The sequence below is a fragment of the Anolis sagrei genome, chromosome Y, assembly GCF_037176765.1.
Source record: "Anolis sagrei isolate rAnoSag1 chromosome Y, rAnoSag1.mat, whole genome shotgun sequence".
NCBI lineage: Eukaryota > Metazoa > Chordata > Lepidosauria > Squamata > Dactyloidae > Anolis > Anolis sagrei.
In genome coordinates, this window is record NC_090035.1 from 24,675,159 (window position 1) to 24,695,168 (window position 20,010).

At 40.4% G+C, this 20,010-nt stretch overlaps 1 protein-coding gene across 4 annotated transcripts in view; it reads left to right on the plus strand.

The window, feature by feature from the left end:
* LOC137095473 (rho GTPase-activating protein 17-like) overlaps positions 1-20,010 on the plus strand; it is a 73,495-nt gene that overhangs the window by 40,499 nt on the left and 12,986 nt on the right. For 3 of the 4 annotated variants that reach the window (XR_010908854.1, XM_067462189.1, XM_067462190.1), the window contains exons 10-17: positions 5,253-5,315; positions 9,360-9,487; positions 11,066-11,177; positions 12,420-12,501; positions 12,881-12,961; positions 13,071-13,184; positions 13,667-13,758; positions 19,412-19,565. Coding sequence is in view for 3 of the 4 variants with exons in the window: in XM_067462189.1 (XP_067318290.1) it covers positions 5,253-5,315; positions 9,360-9,487; positions 11,066-11,177; positions 12,420-12,501; positions 12,881-12,961; positions 13,071-13,184; positions 13,667-13,758; positions 19,412-19,565 (826 nt within the window). In the remaining variant the exon portion in view is untranslated. The remainder of the gene's footprint in view (positions 1-5,252; positions 5,316-9,359; positions 9,488-11,065; positions 11,178-12,419; positions 12,502-12,880; positions 12,962-13,070; positions 13,185-13,666; positions 13,759-19,411; positions 19,566-20,010) is intronic. The other variant, XM_067462191.1, reaches the window with a different exon arrangement.

The window sequence follows — 20,010 nt, forward strand, 5'->3', positions numbered from 1 at the left end:
CACTTGATCCTTATGAATGATTTCTGCTAATGTCTGTTTGAATCTGTTTGCCAAGATTGTAGTAAATAATTTATAGTCACAATTTAGAAGCGAGATAGGTCTGTAATTTTTAATTTGGTCTAGGTCTTTATCTGATTTTGGGATTAGTACAATTGTGGATTCTTTCCAAGAATCTGGAATCTCACCTTTTTCCAAGACTTTATTCATTACAGATACCAGTAATGGTGTCAGCTCTTCTTTAAACGTTTTATAATAGAGTGGGGAAAGACCATCTGGGCCAGGAGCTTTATGTGGCCTAATCTTATCTATTGTTTCCATTAGTTCGTCTGGTGAAATTAATCTATCTAGATTAGCTTTCATTGCTTCAGTTAATCTTACAATCTTGGTCTCATTAACAAATTGAATGGTCTTGTCTAAATCTTCCTGTTCTTTTTTGTAGAGCTTTGAGTAGTATTTTTCAAAAATTGTCTGGATTTGCTGCAAGTTTGTAATTGTCTCACCATTGTTTCTTATTCTGGTAATCAGTTGGGATTTCTTTGTACCTTTCAGCTGCCAGGCAAGAAATTTGCCTGGCTTGTTTGCATTCTCAAAGAAGTTGTACCTATTGTACCTGATTTTCCTCTCAATATCATTAGCAATCAAGAGGTCATATTGCTGGTGTAAGTTTTTCAATTCTGCCAGAATTTCCTTTCGCTGCCCTCTTTTCCTCTCCAGCTCTATTTCCTTTCCTCTAATCTTGACTAATAACTCTAGCTGCTTTTTATTATTATCTTTGTACCAAATTGAATTTTGCTGAATTAATACCCCTCTTATTACAGCTTTTCCAGCCTCCCAAACCACCCTATCCTCTAGGTTATCATTGGTGTTGTCTTTCAGGTAGTATTTTAATTCCTTTCCAATTTTATCTCTATGTGTTTGTATCCTCAGAATATAATCGTTCATTCTCCAACCCCCCCCTGTTGCTATTTTCTTTTCTTAGTTTCAATAGAATCGGATTATGGTCTGCAAATGTTCTTGCTAGGATCTCTATCTTTTCTGTTCTGCAGATGATGTCTTTTGTACCAAATACCGTATCAATTCTGGAGGCTGATCTGTGTCTGTGGGAGTAGTATGTAAATTCTCTCCCAGATGGATTGAGAGTTCTCCAGATATCGAACATATCCCATTGATGTATTTCTTTCAAAAAAGCACCCGGTAATCTGCCTTCTTTCTTGTCTTTTTTTATTCTATTACTCCTATCTAACTTTGTATCCATGACCCCATTAAAGTCACCTAGCCAAATCATATCTTTTTCACCATATTCGGCAAGTATACCCGCAAGTGTCTTGTAAAATTCACTTTGTTTGGTATTGGGGGCATAGATACCTACTATGAGAACTGATTTACCCTGGATGAGAACCTTGATTATAAGAATCCTGCCTTCCTTATCTGAGAAAATTACTTCAGGGTACAGCATTTTCTTAATGTATATTGCAATCCCATTGGTTTTCTTACAATTGCAAGAGGTGAATAACTGGCCCAGTCTTTCTTGCCCAAATAGATGTATATCCTTTTCTACCATGTGGGATTCCACTAAACAAGCTATATCAGGCTTAATTTTCTTCAAGAAATGAAATACTTTCTTACGCTTTGATCCACTGTTTAAGCCATTCGTATTCCAAACAATAGTATTCAGAGATTTGGTGCCCATTTTAACAGTGCATTTTATAATTACCCTGCTTCCCCCCGCCCCCCGCCCCATCTCCCCCTTAGATAAACTTATATAAGTTATATAACTTTCTCAAACAGAGTCCACTGCTACCCAACTTCCTCTTCTTCTTCCTCTTCTTCTGGAACAACTAGCGTTTCTTTCTCCTCCTCCTGCTCTGGCTCCTTCTCTTCTTCTGTATGGAACTGATGGTTTTGCCCCAAGTTCTCTTTCTTATTTCTGCCATGTCCTTGTCTTTTTTTGTCTTTCTTCTTCCTCCTGGGAGTCTTCTTCAGCGTCAAAGTCCTTGTGGTATTTTCTTAAGTACTGCTCAGCCTTCATGGTATCAGAAATAGAATGTCTCTTGGTTTTGTAATAAAAGGCCACTCCTTGAGGGTAGAGCCATCGAAAGGATATCTTCTTCTGTTTGAGTTTGCTCACTAGGAAAGCAAAGTCTTTCCTTTTTTTCAAGAATATTCCACGGATCTCTTTTAGCATCAAAATTTTCTTTCCCCCTATTATAATGGGGGATTCATATTGTTTCTTCAAAATAATATCTTTGCATATTCTTGTGACAAATTGCACAATGCAGTCCCTGGGGAGTTTCTTTTGTTTTGCTATTGCTATTGTGTATCCATGTCCTTGATCTCATTTATCTTTATCCACTGGAATTTCGCCGGAACTTCTTTCTGCTTCCATACTTGCGCAAATATGATTCTGGCAGCTGTAGTCAAATATGTAAATAAAATGTCTTCATTTGTATCCAAATGTATATCACCGTCTACTATTCCCAATAAATAGTATTCGGATTTTCTCGGAAATTTTTTCTTGAAAATTATTTGCATTTCTTCATGGATACCTTTCCAATATTTCTGGGTTTTTTCACAACTCCACCATAAGTGGAAGAAACTTTCATCGTGTTCATTACATTTCCAACAGTTTTTTGATACTTCTTTATACATGTAATTTAATTTCACTGGAGTCATGTACCATCTATGGAACATTTTCATCCAGTTTTCTTTGAGATCAGTGGCATAAGTATACTTAAGTTTTTTATTCCACATTATTTCCCAGTCCGCCAATGCTATCGGTTTTTTAAAATTCTCCGCCCACTTTAACATACAGTTTTTTATTAATTCGGTCTCTGTAGACCATTCTAACAGCTTATCATATAGTTTTGTTATGCATTTGTTTCCATTTTGAGGATTTTATTTTTTCCATTGTACCTTGTTTTAAAAGTTCTTTATATGTTGGCCAGACAGTCCAACCTAATAACCTTCTTTGTTTAGCTTCCATTGATGAAGTCCAGAGAGGGTAAAAATGATTTTTATATCTATCCCAGGTTCTGAGTAAAGAGGAGCGGACAAAGTGATTACCAACGTTTCTTTCCTTTTTCTCTTTTCCGTACCATACATATGCATGCCACCCGACCCGGAAATCATGGCCCTCCAATGTCAGGAGGTTTTCTTTCTTCAGTGTAATCCAATCTTTTATCCAGATCAGGGCACATGCCTCATGGTACAACTTAAAGTTAGGTAAACCAAATCCTCCTCTATTTTTTTTATTAGTCAGCACTTGATATTTTATTCTTGATTTTTTCCCTTTCCAGACGAATTTTAAAAGGTCCTTTGTCCACTCCTTAAATTTCTTAATATTTCTGACTATGGGAATATTTTGAAATAAAGAGAGCAATTTCGGTAGAACTGACATCTTAATCAGTGCAATTCTTCCCGTCAAAGAAGGTTTAGAAATTTCCACTTCTCCAAATCTTTTCTAATTTCTTTCCAGAGTTTTTCATAATTATTTGATAGAAGCTGACCATTTTTAACGGTTATCCAGATGCTTAAATACTTAATCTTATTTACTATTTGGAGACTTGAGATTCTCCTTAGTTCTTCTTGTTTATCCTTTGCCACGTTCTTCGTTAGAATTACAGTTTTATTTTTATTTATTTTGAATCCAGCCAGTTTCCCAAATTCCTCAATAGTATTTAACCAATTCTTAATATTCTCCCGTGGATTTTCTATTATTCCAATTATGTCGTCCGCATAGGCTCTGGCCTTATACTCTTGTTTTCCAATTTTCACCCCGTTGATTTTATCCTCTTCTTTTATCTTTTTCATCAGAATTTCTAACGACATAATAAAGATCAAGGGGGATATGGGGCATCCTTGTCTGGAACCTTTCTCTATTTTAAATTCTTCTGATGTTTGTCCATTTATTTGGATTCTAGCCCTTTGATTCTTATAAATTTCTTCTATTGCTGTTATAAATTGAAAGCCCAGATCCATTTCTTTCATAAGAGTCTTGAAAAAGTCCCAGTTCAAATTATCAAACGCCTTCTCTGCGTCAACTGCAAGGAAGGCCGTTTCCTTTTGGGGGTTGGCTTCATAGTATTCAGTCATGTCCACCACTATTCTCATATTGTCTTTCGTATTTCTTTTAGGTAAGAAGCCAACCTGCTCTTCCCCTATCCAATTGCTTAAGAAATTCTTTAATCTTTGGGCCAGAATATTTGTAAAAATTTTGTAATCCACATTCAAGAGTGAGATTGGTCTGTAGTTCCGTACATCCGTTTGGTCTGACTGTTCTTTGTGAATTACTATTATTTCTGCTAAATTCCATGTCTGCGGGATTCCCTGTTCATTACGGTTTTTAACATTGGCATAAGCTCCTTCTTGAACACTTTATAGTACCCAGCAATAAAGCCATCTGGGCCTGGCGCTTTATTTGCATCCATTTTTTCTTATAGCAGCCTCAATCTCCTGCTCAGTAATTTCTTTATTCAAGTCTTCTCTTTGGGCATCCGTAATTTTAGAAATACTAAATTTACTTAAATATTCAACTATGTCCTGTTTTGGAATACCATCATTCGCATAGAGCTTTTCATAGTATTCTTTAAATTCCGCCAAAATTTCCTTATCTGTTGTTACTTCCTCGTTTACTTTCTTAATTTTAACTATCCATTGAGTTTGTCTCTTTTTCCGAACTAATTTGGCCAACCATTTACCAGATTTGTTTGCGTTTTCGAAATGGTATTGTATTAAAAATTTTAGCTGTTTAGCTTGGTCCTCTATTTCACTATTAGATTTTTTCTGGTGAAGTAATTCGATTTCTTTAAGTATGGCTTTGTTTCCTGGTTTATTCTTCAGTTCATTTTCTTTTATTCTTATTTTATTTATAATGTCTTTTAGGTCTTTCTGTCTGTGTCTATTATTTCTGGCGTTGTGTTGGATAAGATGACCTCTTAACACTGCTTTCGAGGCATCCCATACCACATTATGATGTATTCCTGCGATATCATTTATCTCCATGTATTTATCAATCAGGTCTTTATATCTTGTTATGTCCTCTTCCTTTTTTATTAAGTTCTCATTTAATCTCCATTTCCCTTTTGGTTTCTTTTGATTCAAGATGATTTCTATAGGAGCATGATATGAGATATCTCTTGTCAATATGTTTATATCCCATATTTTCGTAGTGATATTGTTAGTTGCCCAACACATGTCTATTCTAGACCATGCTTGGTGTCTGTGAGAATAAAATGTGTAATCTTTTTTTGTAGGGTTTTTGCATCTCCAGACGTCTTCCAAATCCTGTTCCTTCTTAAACTCTAAAAATATTTTGGGTAAGGTAGCCACTGACCCCTTTGGGCCTTTTTTCCGAATTTTTGTTTTATCTAATTGACTGTCCAGTACCCCGTTAAAGTCACCAAAAACAATGAGGTCATCGAATTCTGTGTCATCTATGTTCCCTTTAAGATTTTCCACAAATTTAACTTTGGGACCATTTGGAGTGTATATGTTACAAATTAGTAATCTTTGGTTTTCACATATGATTTTAACTGCCACAAATCTTCCCTCCTGATCTTTAAAGGCTAATTCCGATTGTAAATCTTCGTTAATATATAAAGCTACTCCTCTTTTCTTTTTTTCAAAAGAGGAGTAGTATAATTTGCCTAACTTCTTATTTGTTAAATGGGCTACATGTTTGTGCATGATATGGGTTTCCTGTAATGCTATGATGTCATAATTTTCTCTCTTTAATTAATTAAACAATGCTTTTCTTTTGTTTGGAGAATTAAGACCATTCACATTCAAAGATAGAAATTTTATTTGTCGTTCACTTATCATTGTTAGACTTTTCTTGATCCAAGCCGGGGTTGTCTCTTTCTTCTTCTGGGTTCGAGGTATCCTCATCTTCATTATCCGTTCCTAGCATGTCATATTTCGGGGAGTTGAACCTTGCTCTTTTATTCTTTTTACCTTTTCTTGGGGTTGTAGGTACTGTTTTTTCCAGCATTGCTCCTGCGCCTAATTTGCGCTCTTGTCTCGGGGATTTATTCTCATTTTTTCCTGGATCTTGGTCTTTTATTAGTCTCTCATAAAAGTCTTTTGCTTTGTCTATAAATGTGAGCCAGTATTTCTGTTCTTTAAAGGTTGTCATTATCCCTTCTGTTTTCTCCCATCTAAATCTGATGTTTCTTTTCTTTAATTCCTCCGTAAGAAAAAAAATACTGTCTTCGCTTCATTAACGTTGTCTGAGGAAATTCTTTTAACACCGCCACTTTTTCCCCCTTGAATTGTAGGGGGATCTTACTATTGGCTTGCAGCACAGCATCCCTAGTTCTTTTTCTAACAAACTTCACCATAACATCTCTAGGTGTTTTATTCCTTCTTGAGTAATTAGTTGACATACGATATATTTGATCCACTTCTTTCTCCAGAATCTCCAAAGAGCTCTTCAGTGAAACTGCCAATATTTCTAAAATAACTTGTCTTATATTTTCATTTGGGTTTTCCTGTAAGTTTCTTAATCTAAGTTGATTCTCCATCTCCTTTAATTCTAAAAATTCTTGATTTTTTTCCCATTTTTTGTCTTTGCCTATCCCAATTACTCACTTTTTCTTGCAAAGTCTCCTGAAATTTTTCCTTCTCCTTTGTCTTCATCTTCAAGTCTTTTATTTCTTCTTTCATTGTGGATAAGTCTTTGTCCACCCTGCCAATCTCTTCCTTAAATTCTTTTTTTAATTCATTTTTTAATTCAATTTTTAACTCATCAAATTTATTCTGCATCTCCTTATGGTACGTCTCTTGTTTTGTCTTTAGATCTTTTATTCCTGTTTCAAATGATGTCTGTAGATTAGTCTGTGCTGCTGCCAAATTTTGGATTTCTTTTACCACATCTTTCAAACTCGGCTCTTGCGAGCCTTGGGAATTTCTTCTTTGAAGCAAGGACTGATCTATTTTTAATTCTTGTTTAACTTTGGAGGTTGGATCTTGTTTATTTTTTGGTGTTGCCATTTCTTTATTTAATTTGTATAGAATTCTATTCTGTTCCAATCTTTATATTGATGCTATCAATTATCAGTTGTTATCAATTCAGAGCTGGAGCAATTAATTGTTAGTTTATAAATTTCTTGTTAATATTAAAAGAAGGTAATTAATCCGGGCTTCTTAGTTCTTTTTATCACGGCTTATTAATTCATTAACTAATCAATTCATAAGTTCAATTGATTCATCCCAGGTCCTCAAATTATTCCCAATTTGTTTTGAATTTATTTTCCCCTTCTTCTCTGTTATTTTTGTTATTATATATATGTTTTTTTTCCCTCCTGATCTTCTGCGTTACTCTTCTGTCGCTTTCCACTCTTATCTTCTCTTGTCTCTTGTCCCTCGATGTCCCGTCTTTAATCTCCTGTCGCGCTCGTCTTCTTCTGTTTCCTGCCCGGCTGGTCCCCCGTCGTTCCTCTTCCGCTTCTCTGTCCGTTGGTGTCCCACTACCTTCACTTTACTTACCCCTCTTGCTGGGGGATTGTTCTTATGGTTAATTTCTTCGTTAAATGGGGGTTGGTAGCAGTCCCTGCAGGGTTGCTCCTGCTTCCCATGGAGCGGTCCGCTACCGGCGGTTCAAACCCGGACCCTTTCTGCCCCCACCCTTGAGGGGATAAGGACTTCTAGGGCTGTCGGGTAGTCCTGACCGGTTTCGCGTCCCCTCAGCACTCGATCTGGCTGAGGAGGGGAGCAACAGGCTTGACCCGATCGCTCAACGTGGTTCTTCTCCGAGGAGCTTCAGAGAGGTGCTCCTGCCGCCATGCCGCCCCACCGGAAGTCCTCTCTGCCCCCATTTAAATGCTGCATGAGGCCTAGACCTGAGGCTGGAAGGGGAACACGCTTTCGGCCCTTGCCTTGCAACACCCAGATTTCTTGTCTTCTGCTTCTTCCTGCATAAAACTAACCCTCTTCCACAGTCGACAACTAATCGCCTGTCCTCTGCTCTGTCTTCTCAAGTGGAGCAGCAAATACTGTATTTCCTTGCTTCCAAGGTGCACCTTTTCTCCTCCTGTATAAACATCTCTAAAAGGGGGATGCATTTGGAATCTCAGGGGTATCTTAGGTGTTTTTGTTGGTGGTGCTCCTGAAATTGGGGTGCACCTTACAATCACTGACATCTTCGAAGTTATGAAATATGGTAATACTAATGTTTATATGATGTTGAATATACTTGGTTGATTGGAGAGAAGAAAGCAGTGGCTGTTTTAAGGGGGTTTATTGACAAAGGGGAATGAGTTGATCCGAAATGATAGCAGCCTCTCAGAAGGGAACAACTTGGAGAGGAAAATGGCCAGCCTTCTCAATATTTAATATGACAGAATGGTAGTTTTGTGCTGTGTGTGCTGGAGGAGGTGCCATTTTCTCTGCCTCCCTTTGTAGCCAATTTGAATACAACCTGAAGAACAGTACCCAGTCCTTAGGGGGGTTTTTTCCATGTCAGGAGTGACTTGAGAAACTTCAAGTCACTTCTGGAATGAGAAAATTGGTAGTCTGCAAGGACGTTGCCCAGGGGATGCCTGGATGTTTTTCCATCTTGTGGGAGGCTTCTCTCATGTCCCCACAAGGGAAGCTGGAGCTGACAGATGGGAGCTCACCCCACTTTCAAAGTCCTTTGTGCCTTTGAGCAGACGCTTGAGAGGTCAAGGAAGATTCGGACCACTGACCTTTCGGTCTGCAATCATTGTGCCATCAGGGGCCCAGTCCTCATTGCCTAGAATGGACTGGGAGGAAGGGGGAGGACTGGGAATGAGCGTGTTTGCTGATATTTTAGTTCCTACATAACCTGATTTTGAAAGTTTCAAAGAACTAGGCAACATGTATAGGAAAAGCCACATCAACTCTCACCCCACATTTAAAGAAGAAGGGGATAAATATTTTTTTAAAAAAATACCACGAGATTCGGTTATACCCATTGAACTAGATCTTGTGTCTCTTTGCATTATTCATCTATGTACAGAAGAGTTGGTTACTTCTGGTCGGTCAAAGGGAATTTGTGTTTGAGGAGCACAAAGATGGCCGCTCCCTTCATTGGCGGTTGATCTGTTGCTTACAGTTTTTCAGTTGTTATTCAGAATGAGATTCTACCATCCAGATGGGTTTTTGTGGGAATTGGGGCCCCTAGAAAAGGCATCAGGAATCCACTCTTTGTGCGAAAGCATTCATGTTTGAGGCCTTCCTCTCAGCTGTCTGTGGCTGCTCCTGCAGGATGGGCGACAGCATTCTGGCTCCTCACCTGGGATAAAACCTTGCGGTCCACATATCCTGCTGTGGCCCCAATGATCTTGTGAACTCACCTGCTTCCCCTTCTAATTCCTGGCTCTTGCTGCCTTTCTAACTAGACAAATGGACAGAGAAGCCGGCCTTCGGGACTCCCCTGGAAGAGCACCTCAAGCGCAGCGGACGGGAAATCGCCCTCCCCATTGAAGCATGCGTCATGATGCTCTTGGAGACTGGCATGAAGGAGGAGGTAGGGTCTTTTTCTCTTTCCTTATCTTTCTTTTTGAGGGAATCCTGGGGACTGGACGGGGTCTAAGTACTGAGATGGCATGACTACAGTCACAGCAGCTAAGTTTGCTTTTCTGAAGAGGTGGCTTAGCCTGCTTATGGCACACTCTGCTCAGTAGCACATGAAGATGGGTTTGTCCAAAATGGGCAGAGGCAGAGGGTTTCTGTCCCAATGACTGTGATGTTTGCTCCATTTAGCTTACTTCGGGTTGCCCCAAGGCCAAGCCACAGGGCTGGCATTGGCCAGAGCAGGATCCAGAGTCATAGAATCATAGAATCCTAGAGTTGGAAGGGACCCCAAGGGTCATCCAGTCCAAATGCTTCTGTCAGATGGCCACCCAACCTCTCCTTAATAATAATAATAAAACCACCGTATAGTCCAAATGTGATCCAATACATCAACCAGCATAGTGATCTTGTTTACTGTAAACTAATCTTGTTATGTTTCAAATAATAATAATGATACTATAAAATACTATAAAATATAGACTTGGAAGAGACCTCCAGGGTCATTCAACACCCTTCTGCCAGTCAGGAAAAGCACAATCAAAGCCCTCCAGACAGCCATTCAGCTCCTATTTGTATTAATATTACTATTATTACTATTATTAGTATTATTATTATTAATAGAGTAATAGAATCCTAGAGCTGGAAGGGACCTCTAAAAGTCATCCAGTCTAAACCCTCTTCTGTTAGGGACACCATCACAGCCCTTCTGACAGATGACCATCCAGTTTCTGCTTAATAATAATAACAACCTCTTTCTGCCTTACACTATCAAGCCACTCTTGACAGATGGCCATCCTGCCTCCGTTTAAAAGCCTCCAAATAAGGAAGCTCCACCACAGCCGGGTGCCAACTTAGCAATTGGTGGTGACAGTTTCTTTTTTATTATTATTTTAATTCTGATCCCTCTAACAAAGATTACTGCAGATACAGACTGTGGCCAGGAAATCAGAAGACGCTTACTTATTGGGAGGAGAGCAATGTCCAGTCTCAATAAAATAGTAAAGAGTAGAGACATCAGACTGGCAACAAAGATCTGCCTAGTCAAAGCCATGGTATTCCCTGTAGTAACCTACGGATGTGAGAGTTGGACCTTAGGGAAGGCTGAGCGAAGGAAGATCAATGCTTTTGAGCTGTGGTGTTGGAGGAAAGTTCTGAGAGTGCCTTGGACTGCGAGAAGATCCAACCAGTCCATCCTCCAGGAAATAAAGCCCGACTGCTCATTGGAGGGAAGGATACTAGAGACAAAGTTGAAGTACTTTGGCCACATCATGAGGAGACAGGAAAGCCTAGAGAAGACAATTATGCTGGGGAAAGTGGAAGGAAAAAGGAAGAGGGGCCAACCAAGGGCAAGATTGATGGATGGCATCCTTGAAGTGACTGGACTGACCTTGAAGGAGCTGGGGGTGGTGACGGCTGACAGGGAGCTCTGGCGTGGACTGGTCCATGAGGTCACGAAGAGTCGGAGACGACTGAACGAATGAACAACAACAACCCTCTAACAAGCTGTGTTGTTCTTTCTCGTCCCCCTCAGGGTTTGTTCCGCATTGCGGCCGGTGCTTCTAAGTTGAAGAGGCTGAAGGCAGCCTTGGATTGCTCCACGTCCCACCTGGACGAGTTCTACTCCGACCCTCATACCGTGGCAGGTAGGTCTCACCTGTGGAGGTGGGGAGCTGCCCATGGAATGGAAGGCATGGCCTGAAGGCCAAGTGTGTGTGTGGGGGGGGGGGGGGGGGGTATCTGCTATCACCTTCCTCTGGGGCTGAGAGAGTGTGCCCTGCCCAGGATTACCCATTAGGCTTCCATTCCTGCATGTGGAATCAGAGTAGTGGTGCTTGCTGGCCTGCAACAGAAGCAGATTAAGCAAATGTTCTGTGGTTTGTTCTGTGGGAGGCCCCGAGCTCTGCAGGAATCCTGCCTTTGGCTCTCTGTCTGGTTCCCAGCAAACCACAGGCCTCTTACATATTCTTGTTGAATGTACGTCCCAATGAGGGTTTTCCCCCTTGAATTAAACCGTAACGTGAGTCATTCAGACATTCTTCCCAATGAAAGAAATCCAATCTTTGCGGCGTTCCTAAGAAGGACGGGCCTGCGGTTGCTGGAGCAGCTGCTTTTGGTTAACTAGGATTTATGGGCCACTCCAATTCCATAGTTTGATCTCTATAAAGACTGAATGATTGTGTTTATGGAATTAATATTTGAATGCAAGTCAAAGCCATATTTCTTCTGCGAGAGTCTTAACATGGTTAGCTTTTTCCTCTTGTATCGCTTTCCTCCACTGACACAGACGTATCCTGCCTTCTGTGTCTATTTTCTTTCTCTGAGGGTTTTTAAGCAGAGGCTGGGTGGCCATCCATCAAGAGGGCTTTGATGGTACTTTTTTTATCTGACAAAATGGGATTGAACTGGATAACCTTTGGGTGTCCTTTCCAAATTTGGGACTCTATGATGTTGATTATTATTATTACCATTATTACAATCATTATTAAGCAGAGACTAGATGGCCATCTTTCAGGAGGGCTTTGATGGTGCTTCTCCTGCCTAGCAGAAGGGGATTGGATGGGAAGGCCATTGGGATCTCCACTATATGATTCTAACCCAGGCATGGGCAAACTTTGACCCTCCAGGTGTTTTGGACTTCAACTCCCTAACAGTAGGCTGTTAGGAATTGTGGGAGTTGAAATCCAAAACACCTGGAGGGTGGAAGTTTGCCCATGTCTGTTCTAACCCCATACATTTCTCAGGATTTTCTTAGAGAATGTATTCTCAGAGGTGTTTGTGTCAGTCCCTTAGTCCATTTTATTCCTTAAAACTTGACTCCAGTGCCATCTAGTGTTCAGCCTGGATATTCCTCGACAAATCTCTTTCCGCTTCCCTTGTTGCTCCAGGTGCCCTGAAGTCCTACCTGAGGGAGCTGCCGGAGCCACTCATGACCTACGCCTTGTACGAAGAATGGACGCAAGTGGCAAAGTAGGGGTGCTTTGGGAAAGGGGACGTTCTCATGGGGAAAGATATAGGGCCCTTATGAGCCTTAAGCCTCTCTGTTTCCTAGAAGTTCGGCTCACTTTCTTCTCTCAGATCTTCTTTCCTCAAATCCCTGTATTCCTTTGCTAAATTTTGAGTTCTGCTGGTTTAGATTGCTTCTCAAATTACACATTGCATTGGGTGTTTCCTTAGTATTGAGTGGGATGTTCCTTAGTATTAAAGGTGTAATCTTGTGCCTGCCTTCCACCTTTGACGCATAATGCTTGCAAACCCCAAACCTGGACTCTGAGGCCAGCAACTGGATGAAAAGTTGCCTCATGTTTGTCTCCAGAGAATGTCTTTTTGTGTCTCCCCCTCCCCTCAGCATCCAGGACCAGGACAAGAAGCTGCAGGACCTTTGGAGGATTTGTCAGAAACTGCCAAAGCAAAACCTGGCCAATTTCAGGTGGGTAACAAATCCTTCTGCATGAATTATCTTCATTGACCAGAGGTTTCCCACTGATCCCTTTCATCCCATTCTCATCCTAATACTGTACTTTAAATGTTCTTTGCAGGTACTTAATCAAATTCCTTGCCAAAATGGCACAGTCCAGCGATCTCAACAAGATGACACCCAGCAACATCGCCATCGTCTTGGGACCAAACTTGCTGTGGGCCAAGACTGAGGGGTAAGCGTGAAGAGTTAATTTTGTTAATTGCACGACATGTTTTTTGTTTTTGTTTTTATCCCAATCATTGCAGGTATTTACTAGCCAGTTCCTCATTCCATTTGCCATCCATTAATTGATAGTTTCATTCCATTTTCAGGCTGACCCTTTGTAAGTTTGAACTGCATATGCATTCATTCCTAAGCCAAGCCTGAGTCCCAGTTTTGAGAGAAAAGGCTAGATGTAAATACAGTGAGCCTAAGGCACCAATCCACACCAGTGTTTTTGCCCCATTTGAGTGCTTTGGGGAGGAAACCCATTGTTCTTTGTCCATTGTTCTTTGGGGAGGGAACCCATTGTTCTTTGGGGAGGGAACCCATTGTTCTTTGTTAGGGAGATATTTCAGAACCAGGTGAGGAAGGCCTAACCCTGGGTAGCATCTTTGCTTCCTGAGACACACTTTGACTTTTTGGCTGCATTTCCTTCCTCTCTTCTTCCCTCAGCTCCCTGGCAGAAATGGCGGCAGCAACATCGGTGCACGTGGTGGCGATCGTCGAGCCCATCATCCAGCATGCGGCCTGGTTCTTCTCTGAAGGTGAGCAAGCAGCCTATCAACTCTCTTTTATGAAATGCTTAGGAACTATGGCTGGTCAGGAAAGCGCCCTGCTGTTGGCATTCTGATATTTTTGCCACATTCTGAGCAATTCAGATTAGATTTGAGATTGTTCTGATAGCCCCACGGGGCCATCAATCCCATGGCAACATCCCTTTGTGGCTCTGCTGTTTTTTCAGCTGCCAAATTTGCAAGTTTGCTAAGGGTTTAAGATGCCCTCTGAATGTTTTCTTGTAAAATCCCAAGCCCATCCTGCATGGGTGCTTTTAATGTACGAGAGAATGTAGTGATTATGATGATGATAATACCATAATAATAAAAATACTGTATTTCTTCAATTCTAAGATGCACCCTGTAAAGAACCCTTACCTTTTAGCAGCCAGGATGGAGGGCCTAGAGAAGCCTGAAAGCTTAATACAGATAGGATGCGGGCATGGTGAAGCCTCGGCGGCCATTTTAGTGTAGTTCAGAGCAGGGAATGGCCGGGATTGGTGGAGAAAAAGGGGGCGGAGTTTAGGAAACTCTGAGAGGAAAAAAGGAGCGTTTTAAGTTATAGAGAGTTGTTGGAGTTTGGGGTTTGAAGAGAAAGGGAGTTTAGGAGTGTAGTGGTGTTAGAGTTAGGAAAAAAGGCCTAAGTTTGCCAGGAGTTTGCTAGGAAAGTAGCTAAAGCAAACTGACAGCTAATAGGAGAATAGCTGGGTAGTAGCAGGATAGAATCAGGCTAGATTTATCTGGGCTACTGAAGAATCTCTGGCAGAGACACAGTCCTGTTGGGATTCTTGTTTTGTTTTGGAGGGAGAGAAGAAACTCTTTAGTAACAAAGATAGAACCATTCTTGTAACCATCACGCTTTTAAGACACAACTTTCTGTAACAGCCAAGATATTGATGCATTTGTACCCATTCTAAATAATAAACTTTGTTGATTATTGTTCATCAAAACCTGACTCAAGTGTCCTCAAAGTTTGAAGATTACAAAAGCAACTTTCGAAGAAACTATTGGTGGCAGCATTGATTAGTGATCTGAATAGATCTTTATAATTTGGTCTCCAGCGACTGAGATCAATCTGCTAGCTTCTTTACAATTGGTGGCAGCAAGTGAGATCTGATTTATCTGATCGTTATAATTGGTTTGCAGCGGTGTGGATCATGGAACACCTAAATCCAGTACATTTTAAGATAATCCTGAGGTAAATTTTTACCAAAATTGACATTTTGAAATTACCTCAGAGAAAGAACATCACTAGCACCATTTTGAAATACAATAGACACCATGGCACCGCCCAAAGCAAAGAAGGGTACTTTCTGAGGAATCAGAAAGAACGTGAGATAAATGGTTCCTCCTAAAAACAAGAAAGCTAGAACTGAGAGAGAGATGGCAGAGGAGGTAGCACAGGAACATGAGAGTCAGCAGCAGACAGTTACTTCAGAAGAACAAAAGGAGGCTGAGAAAGAAAGCATAGCTGATTTAAAGAGTGAACATGAGAAGTTGACTATGGCAATAGAAAAGTTGAATCAAGGCCATGTACATGAAGCATACATGATTTTGAAAGATAGAGTTGCTGAAGAGTTCCGCAAATCTAGTTTTGTTAATGGCGACATGTTTGAGGAAAGATTTATACACTACCATAGAAGTTGTGGCACAGGCTGTTGAGTGGCATCAGGAGTTTCAGCCAGGGACTCCAGGTCATTTGTCCCTCATCAAGAGAGCCAAGGTGCTAGCTGAGGTTGCTAGAAAGGTGGCTCAGGAGGATGAGAAAGACAAAGATGGCGGAGCTGACTCTGGGCTCGATGGCGTGGCTAAGGGAGTGGTACAGAAAGTTACCAAGGGGCCCGTCATGGTTGCCAGGGAAGCGAGAGCCAGTGAAGAGAATATAGAAACAATAGGTCTGGAAAGACAAGTGATAAACTCTGAGAAGAAAAAAGAATCCTTGACCTGAAAAGATGTATTTCCTTCAGCTCCATATAAAGAAATAACCTCTGCTGAGTTTATTGACAAAAAACTACAATCAAAAGAGAAAGCTGAAGAAAAGCAGACTCTTGATTTGACAGTAGAAACTGATGAGAGTTCAGAATATCCAAGGGCCTTCTGTGAAGCAAGATCCATACACCTGAAAGACTAGTTGAAGTTAAGATAACTTCCAAACATGATTCCTTCACTATAAAGGTTCCAGAAGATCGCACAAAAGAACTTTTAAAGATCGGAACTGTCGTTGAAGTTAAGAATCTAAGTGAACCCTATCAAAAAGCTGTCATCAACAATTTGACTGAAGCAAGCTCGTATACTCTAACAGTTAATGGTGAAGATAAGAAGACTCAAACACTCTTTACTCCGTCAAAAAGAAGAGAGACATTTTGTTGAGAGTAAAACATTAGATCAGCTCCTCCTTACTAAACCTGAACATTTCTATATGCCTATAACTGAAAAGAAAATAAGCAGAGAAAGAAGATCTAATCATACACCAGAGAAAGATGGAAAAAACCAAGCTGATGGACAGTCAAGAGAAATAATATACACTGACTATGCTAATGGTGATAAAAGGAAAAAACTACAATTTCCAGCTTCGGAGGTTCGTCCAGACTACAGTGATGAGATTGCAATGGAGAGAGAAGGTGTTCTTGTTCGTTCTTCCAACGGTGGCGAGTTCTCTTCAAGGCCAGGAGAGGATATTCAAGGAAGTACTGATTCTTCACAACAACATGATGCTACGTTGAAGCAAATCTTTGTTCGAGCCTTAAGACTTCTTAAAAGCAGAACTGTCCCTGATAATTGGAAGACTAGGTTGAAAGAAGATAACTCCAGCAGCAAAGAACAGAAAAGAGAAGAATGTGGTACTGTGGGGAGTGTATTTGCCGGTTGTAATTTTGAGACTGGGTATCAGGGAAAGGAGAATTGGAATTGGGTAAAAGAAAAAAAAGCAACTTTATTCTCTACAAGGGACAGACCAAATAACACATTGAGTAATGAAAGTGTTAATGTAGAAAGGCAATGTAGGTATAATGTAGTGGGATGTTTTAAAAAATGGTTAACCTATTTTATTGTAGGCTTATGAAATTATGATGTTGTTACAGTGGTGAACTGTGTATGTTTTATACAATAGGTATAAGGTATAAATACATTATATAGAAGTGTGTTAGGTATGTAAGTTTTACAACGGGCAATGAATATTTACAAAGTCACTGTATGAATATAGAAATGTTTGGATAGATTGTTTATTAAAAAAAGGAGGGAAGTTCCTACAACAGTGTTGTAACCTCATGGAAGACAGAAAGACTCTTATTAATGAAATAACTTGTGATTGGATACAGAGACTTGAATTTCTCAAAATTATTTAGACTTGTTCATAAGTTTAGAAGACTGGATGATATTAAAAGATTGATATATGTAAAAATATTGAGATTGTATGTCCATAGAATATCAGGAGAAGATCAGGTCAAGAGCACCAATAATAAGTTAATTGGATGGAGCTTGGCACTTCAAGGTTATGATTTTGAGGTGAAACATATAAAGGGCACTCAAAATGTCATCGCAGATACATTGTCCAGAGCCATGAATCCAGGATTGGAAAAGGTATTGTGTTTGCTATGATAGATTGTTTATATGCATAACTGTAATGTATTTAACATGTTTTATTTTTACAGGAGTGTATTTATTGTGTGTATTGATTGCTTGATATGTAATACTAATATTTGCAAATGTGTTTATTGCAAAATATATTTAGATGTGTTGTGTACTATAGGGAAGGTAGATAGATTAGTTAGAGGGTCTAGTTAGATTAGGAAATTAAATAGGTTTTGCTTCGGAAGAGGTCAGCAAACCTCTTTACTCCGCAAAACATCTTGAGATGGGGAGGGATGTAAAGAACCCTTACCTTTTAGCAGCCAGGATGGAGGGCCTAAAGAAGCCTGAAAGCTTAATACAGATAGGATGTGGGCATGGTGAAGCCTCGGCGGCCATTTTAGTGTAGTTCAGAGCAGGGAATGGCCGGGATTGGTGGAGAAAAAGGGGGCGGAGTTTAGGAGACTCTGAGAGGAAAAAAGGAGCGTTTTAAGTTATAGAGAGTTGTTGGAGTTTGGGGTTGAAGAGAAAGGGAGTTTAGAGTGTAGTGGTGTTAGAGTTAGGAAAAAAGGCCTAAGTTTGCCAGGAGTTTGCTAGGAAAGTAGCTAAAGCAAACTGACAGCTAATAGGAGAATAGCTGGGTAGTAGCAGGATAGAATCAGGCTAGATTTATCTGGGCTACTGAAGAATCTCTGGCAGAGACACAGTCCTGTTGGGATTCTTGTTTTGTTTTGGAGGGAGAGAAGAAACTCTTTAGTAACAAAGATAGAACCATTCTTGAACCATCACGCTTTTAAGACACAACTTTCTGTAAAAGCCAAGATATTGATGCATTTGTACCCATTCTAAATAATAAACTTTGTTGATTATTGTTCATCAAAACCTGACTCAAGTGTGCCTCAAAGTTTGAAGATTACAAAAGCAACTTTCGAAGAAACTATTGGTGGCAGCATTGATTAGTGATCTGAATAGATCTTTATAATTTGGTCTCCAGCGACTGAGATCGATCTGCTAGCTTCTTTACAATTGGTGGCAGCAAGTGAGATCTGATTTATCTGATCGTTATACACCCCCTATATAAAGACACACACACACACATATATGTATCATTTATTTCCATTGATGATACTGAAAATAGGGTATGTCTTACAATTGATGGCATCTTAGAATCAAAGAAATATGGGAAGTAATAATAATGACAATAGCTTATTAATTATTGTGAGTCCCCCGGTGGCGCAGTGAGTTAAACCCCTGTGCAGGTAGAACTGAAGACCGACAGGTCGCAGGTTCGAATCCCAGGAGAGCGCGGTTGAGCTCCCTCTATCAGCTCCAGCTCTCCATGCGGGGACATGAGAGAAGCCTCACACAAGGGTGGTAAAACATCAATACATCTGGGCATCCCCTGGACAATGTCCTTGAGGAGGGCCAATTCTCTCACACCAGAAACGACTGGTGTCGCTCCTGACATGACCAAAAAAAAAAATATTATTATTACTGTTGTTATTATTTTTACATTTATTATCTATTGTTGTTGTTGTTGCCCATCTCCCAAGTCAGGGTACACCATGGTCAAAACAAACTACAAATACCACAGCACTATTAAAATAGATATATATTAAAATCTACACAATACCAATAAAATGTGCGTTAAAATTGACAGTTTAAAAGAGTCTGGGTAGGCTTGCCCTGATATTTCTGAGTATGGCTCACAAAAGTTATTTTGGAAATGTCTGTCATGACTTAAGAGATATGTGTGTGTGTGTGCATTATTATGGGAGCCCCTGGTGGCGCAGCGGGTAGGTACCCCTCCAGCGGGAAGGGTAACGGTCTCCATGCAGTCCTGCCGACCACATGACCTTGGAGGCATCTACAGACAATCCTGGCTCTTTGGCTTAGAAATAGGGATGAGCACCATCCCCCAGAATCAGACACGACTAGACTTAATGTGAAAAGGAAACCTTTAACCTTGAACATTATTATTATTGTTGTTGTTAAAGTGCAATTTAATTCTGAGTGAATCCTCTTGGAAGAAGGGAAGGGTCCAATGCAGGTGATAGGAATCTTCTCTTTCTTCCAGAAATGGACTTCAATGTCTCAGGGGCCTTTGTGGGGCAGCCAGCTGTGAATTCGAATCACCTGCACAGCGGGAACGACTATGACTCGGGGACGTTGGAGCGGAAGCGGCCCATTAGCATGGCAGTGATGGAGGGGGAGCTACTGAGGAAGGAAAGGTACAGCCGTGGCCTCCATTTCCTCCTTTGAGATGCTCAGCCTCTTTTCAGAAGGGAGACCCCCATCATCTTGGCTGTATTTGCCACCTGACTCTTCCCTTCATTGTCCAATTGTTCCAAAAGCCTAAAGTTAGGGATTGTGAAAAGTTCCTCATTAAGAAAACAAAGCATTGTATGTTACAGTGAATGGTTCCAATCAAATGTAAGTAAGAGTCCATGTTTACAAGAGTTGTAATCCACTGGTGTAATATTGGGTATTTATCCGTGTTTGACTTACTGGTAGTGATAGAAATTTAGTGTGACAGACAGGGATATTGCTGGCAGGTGGTAGAGAGCTCCCCGTGAGATGTTTGGGTTTCCCCACAACTTCAAAACCAAAATAAATAAACCATGAAACCATGCCAACCTCTGATGCCCAGGAAGACCTTTTACTTCCTTTCTCAGA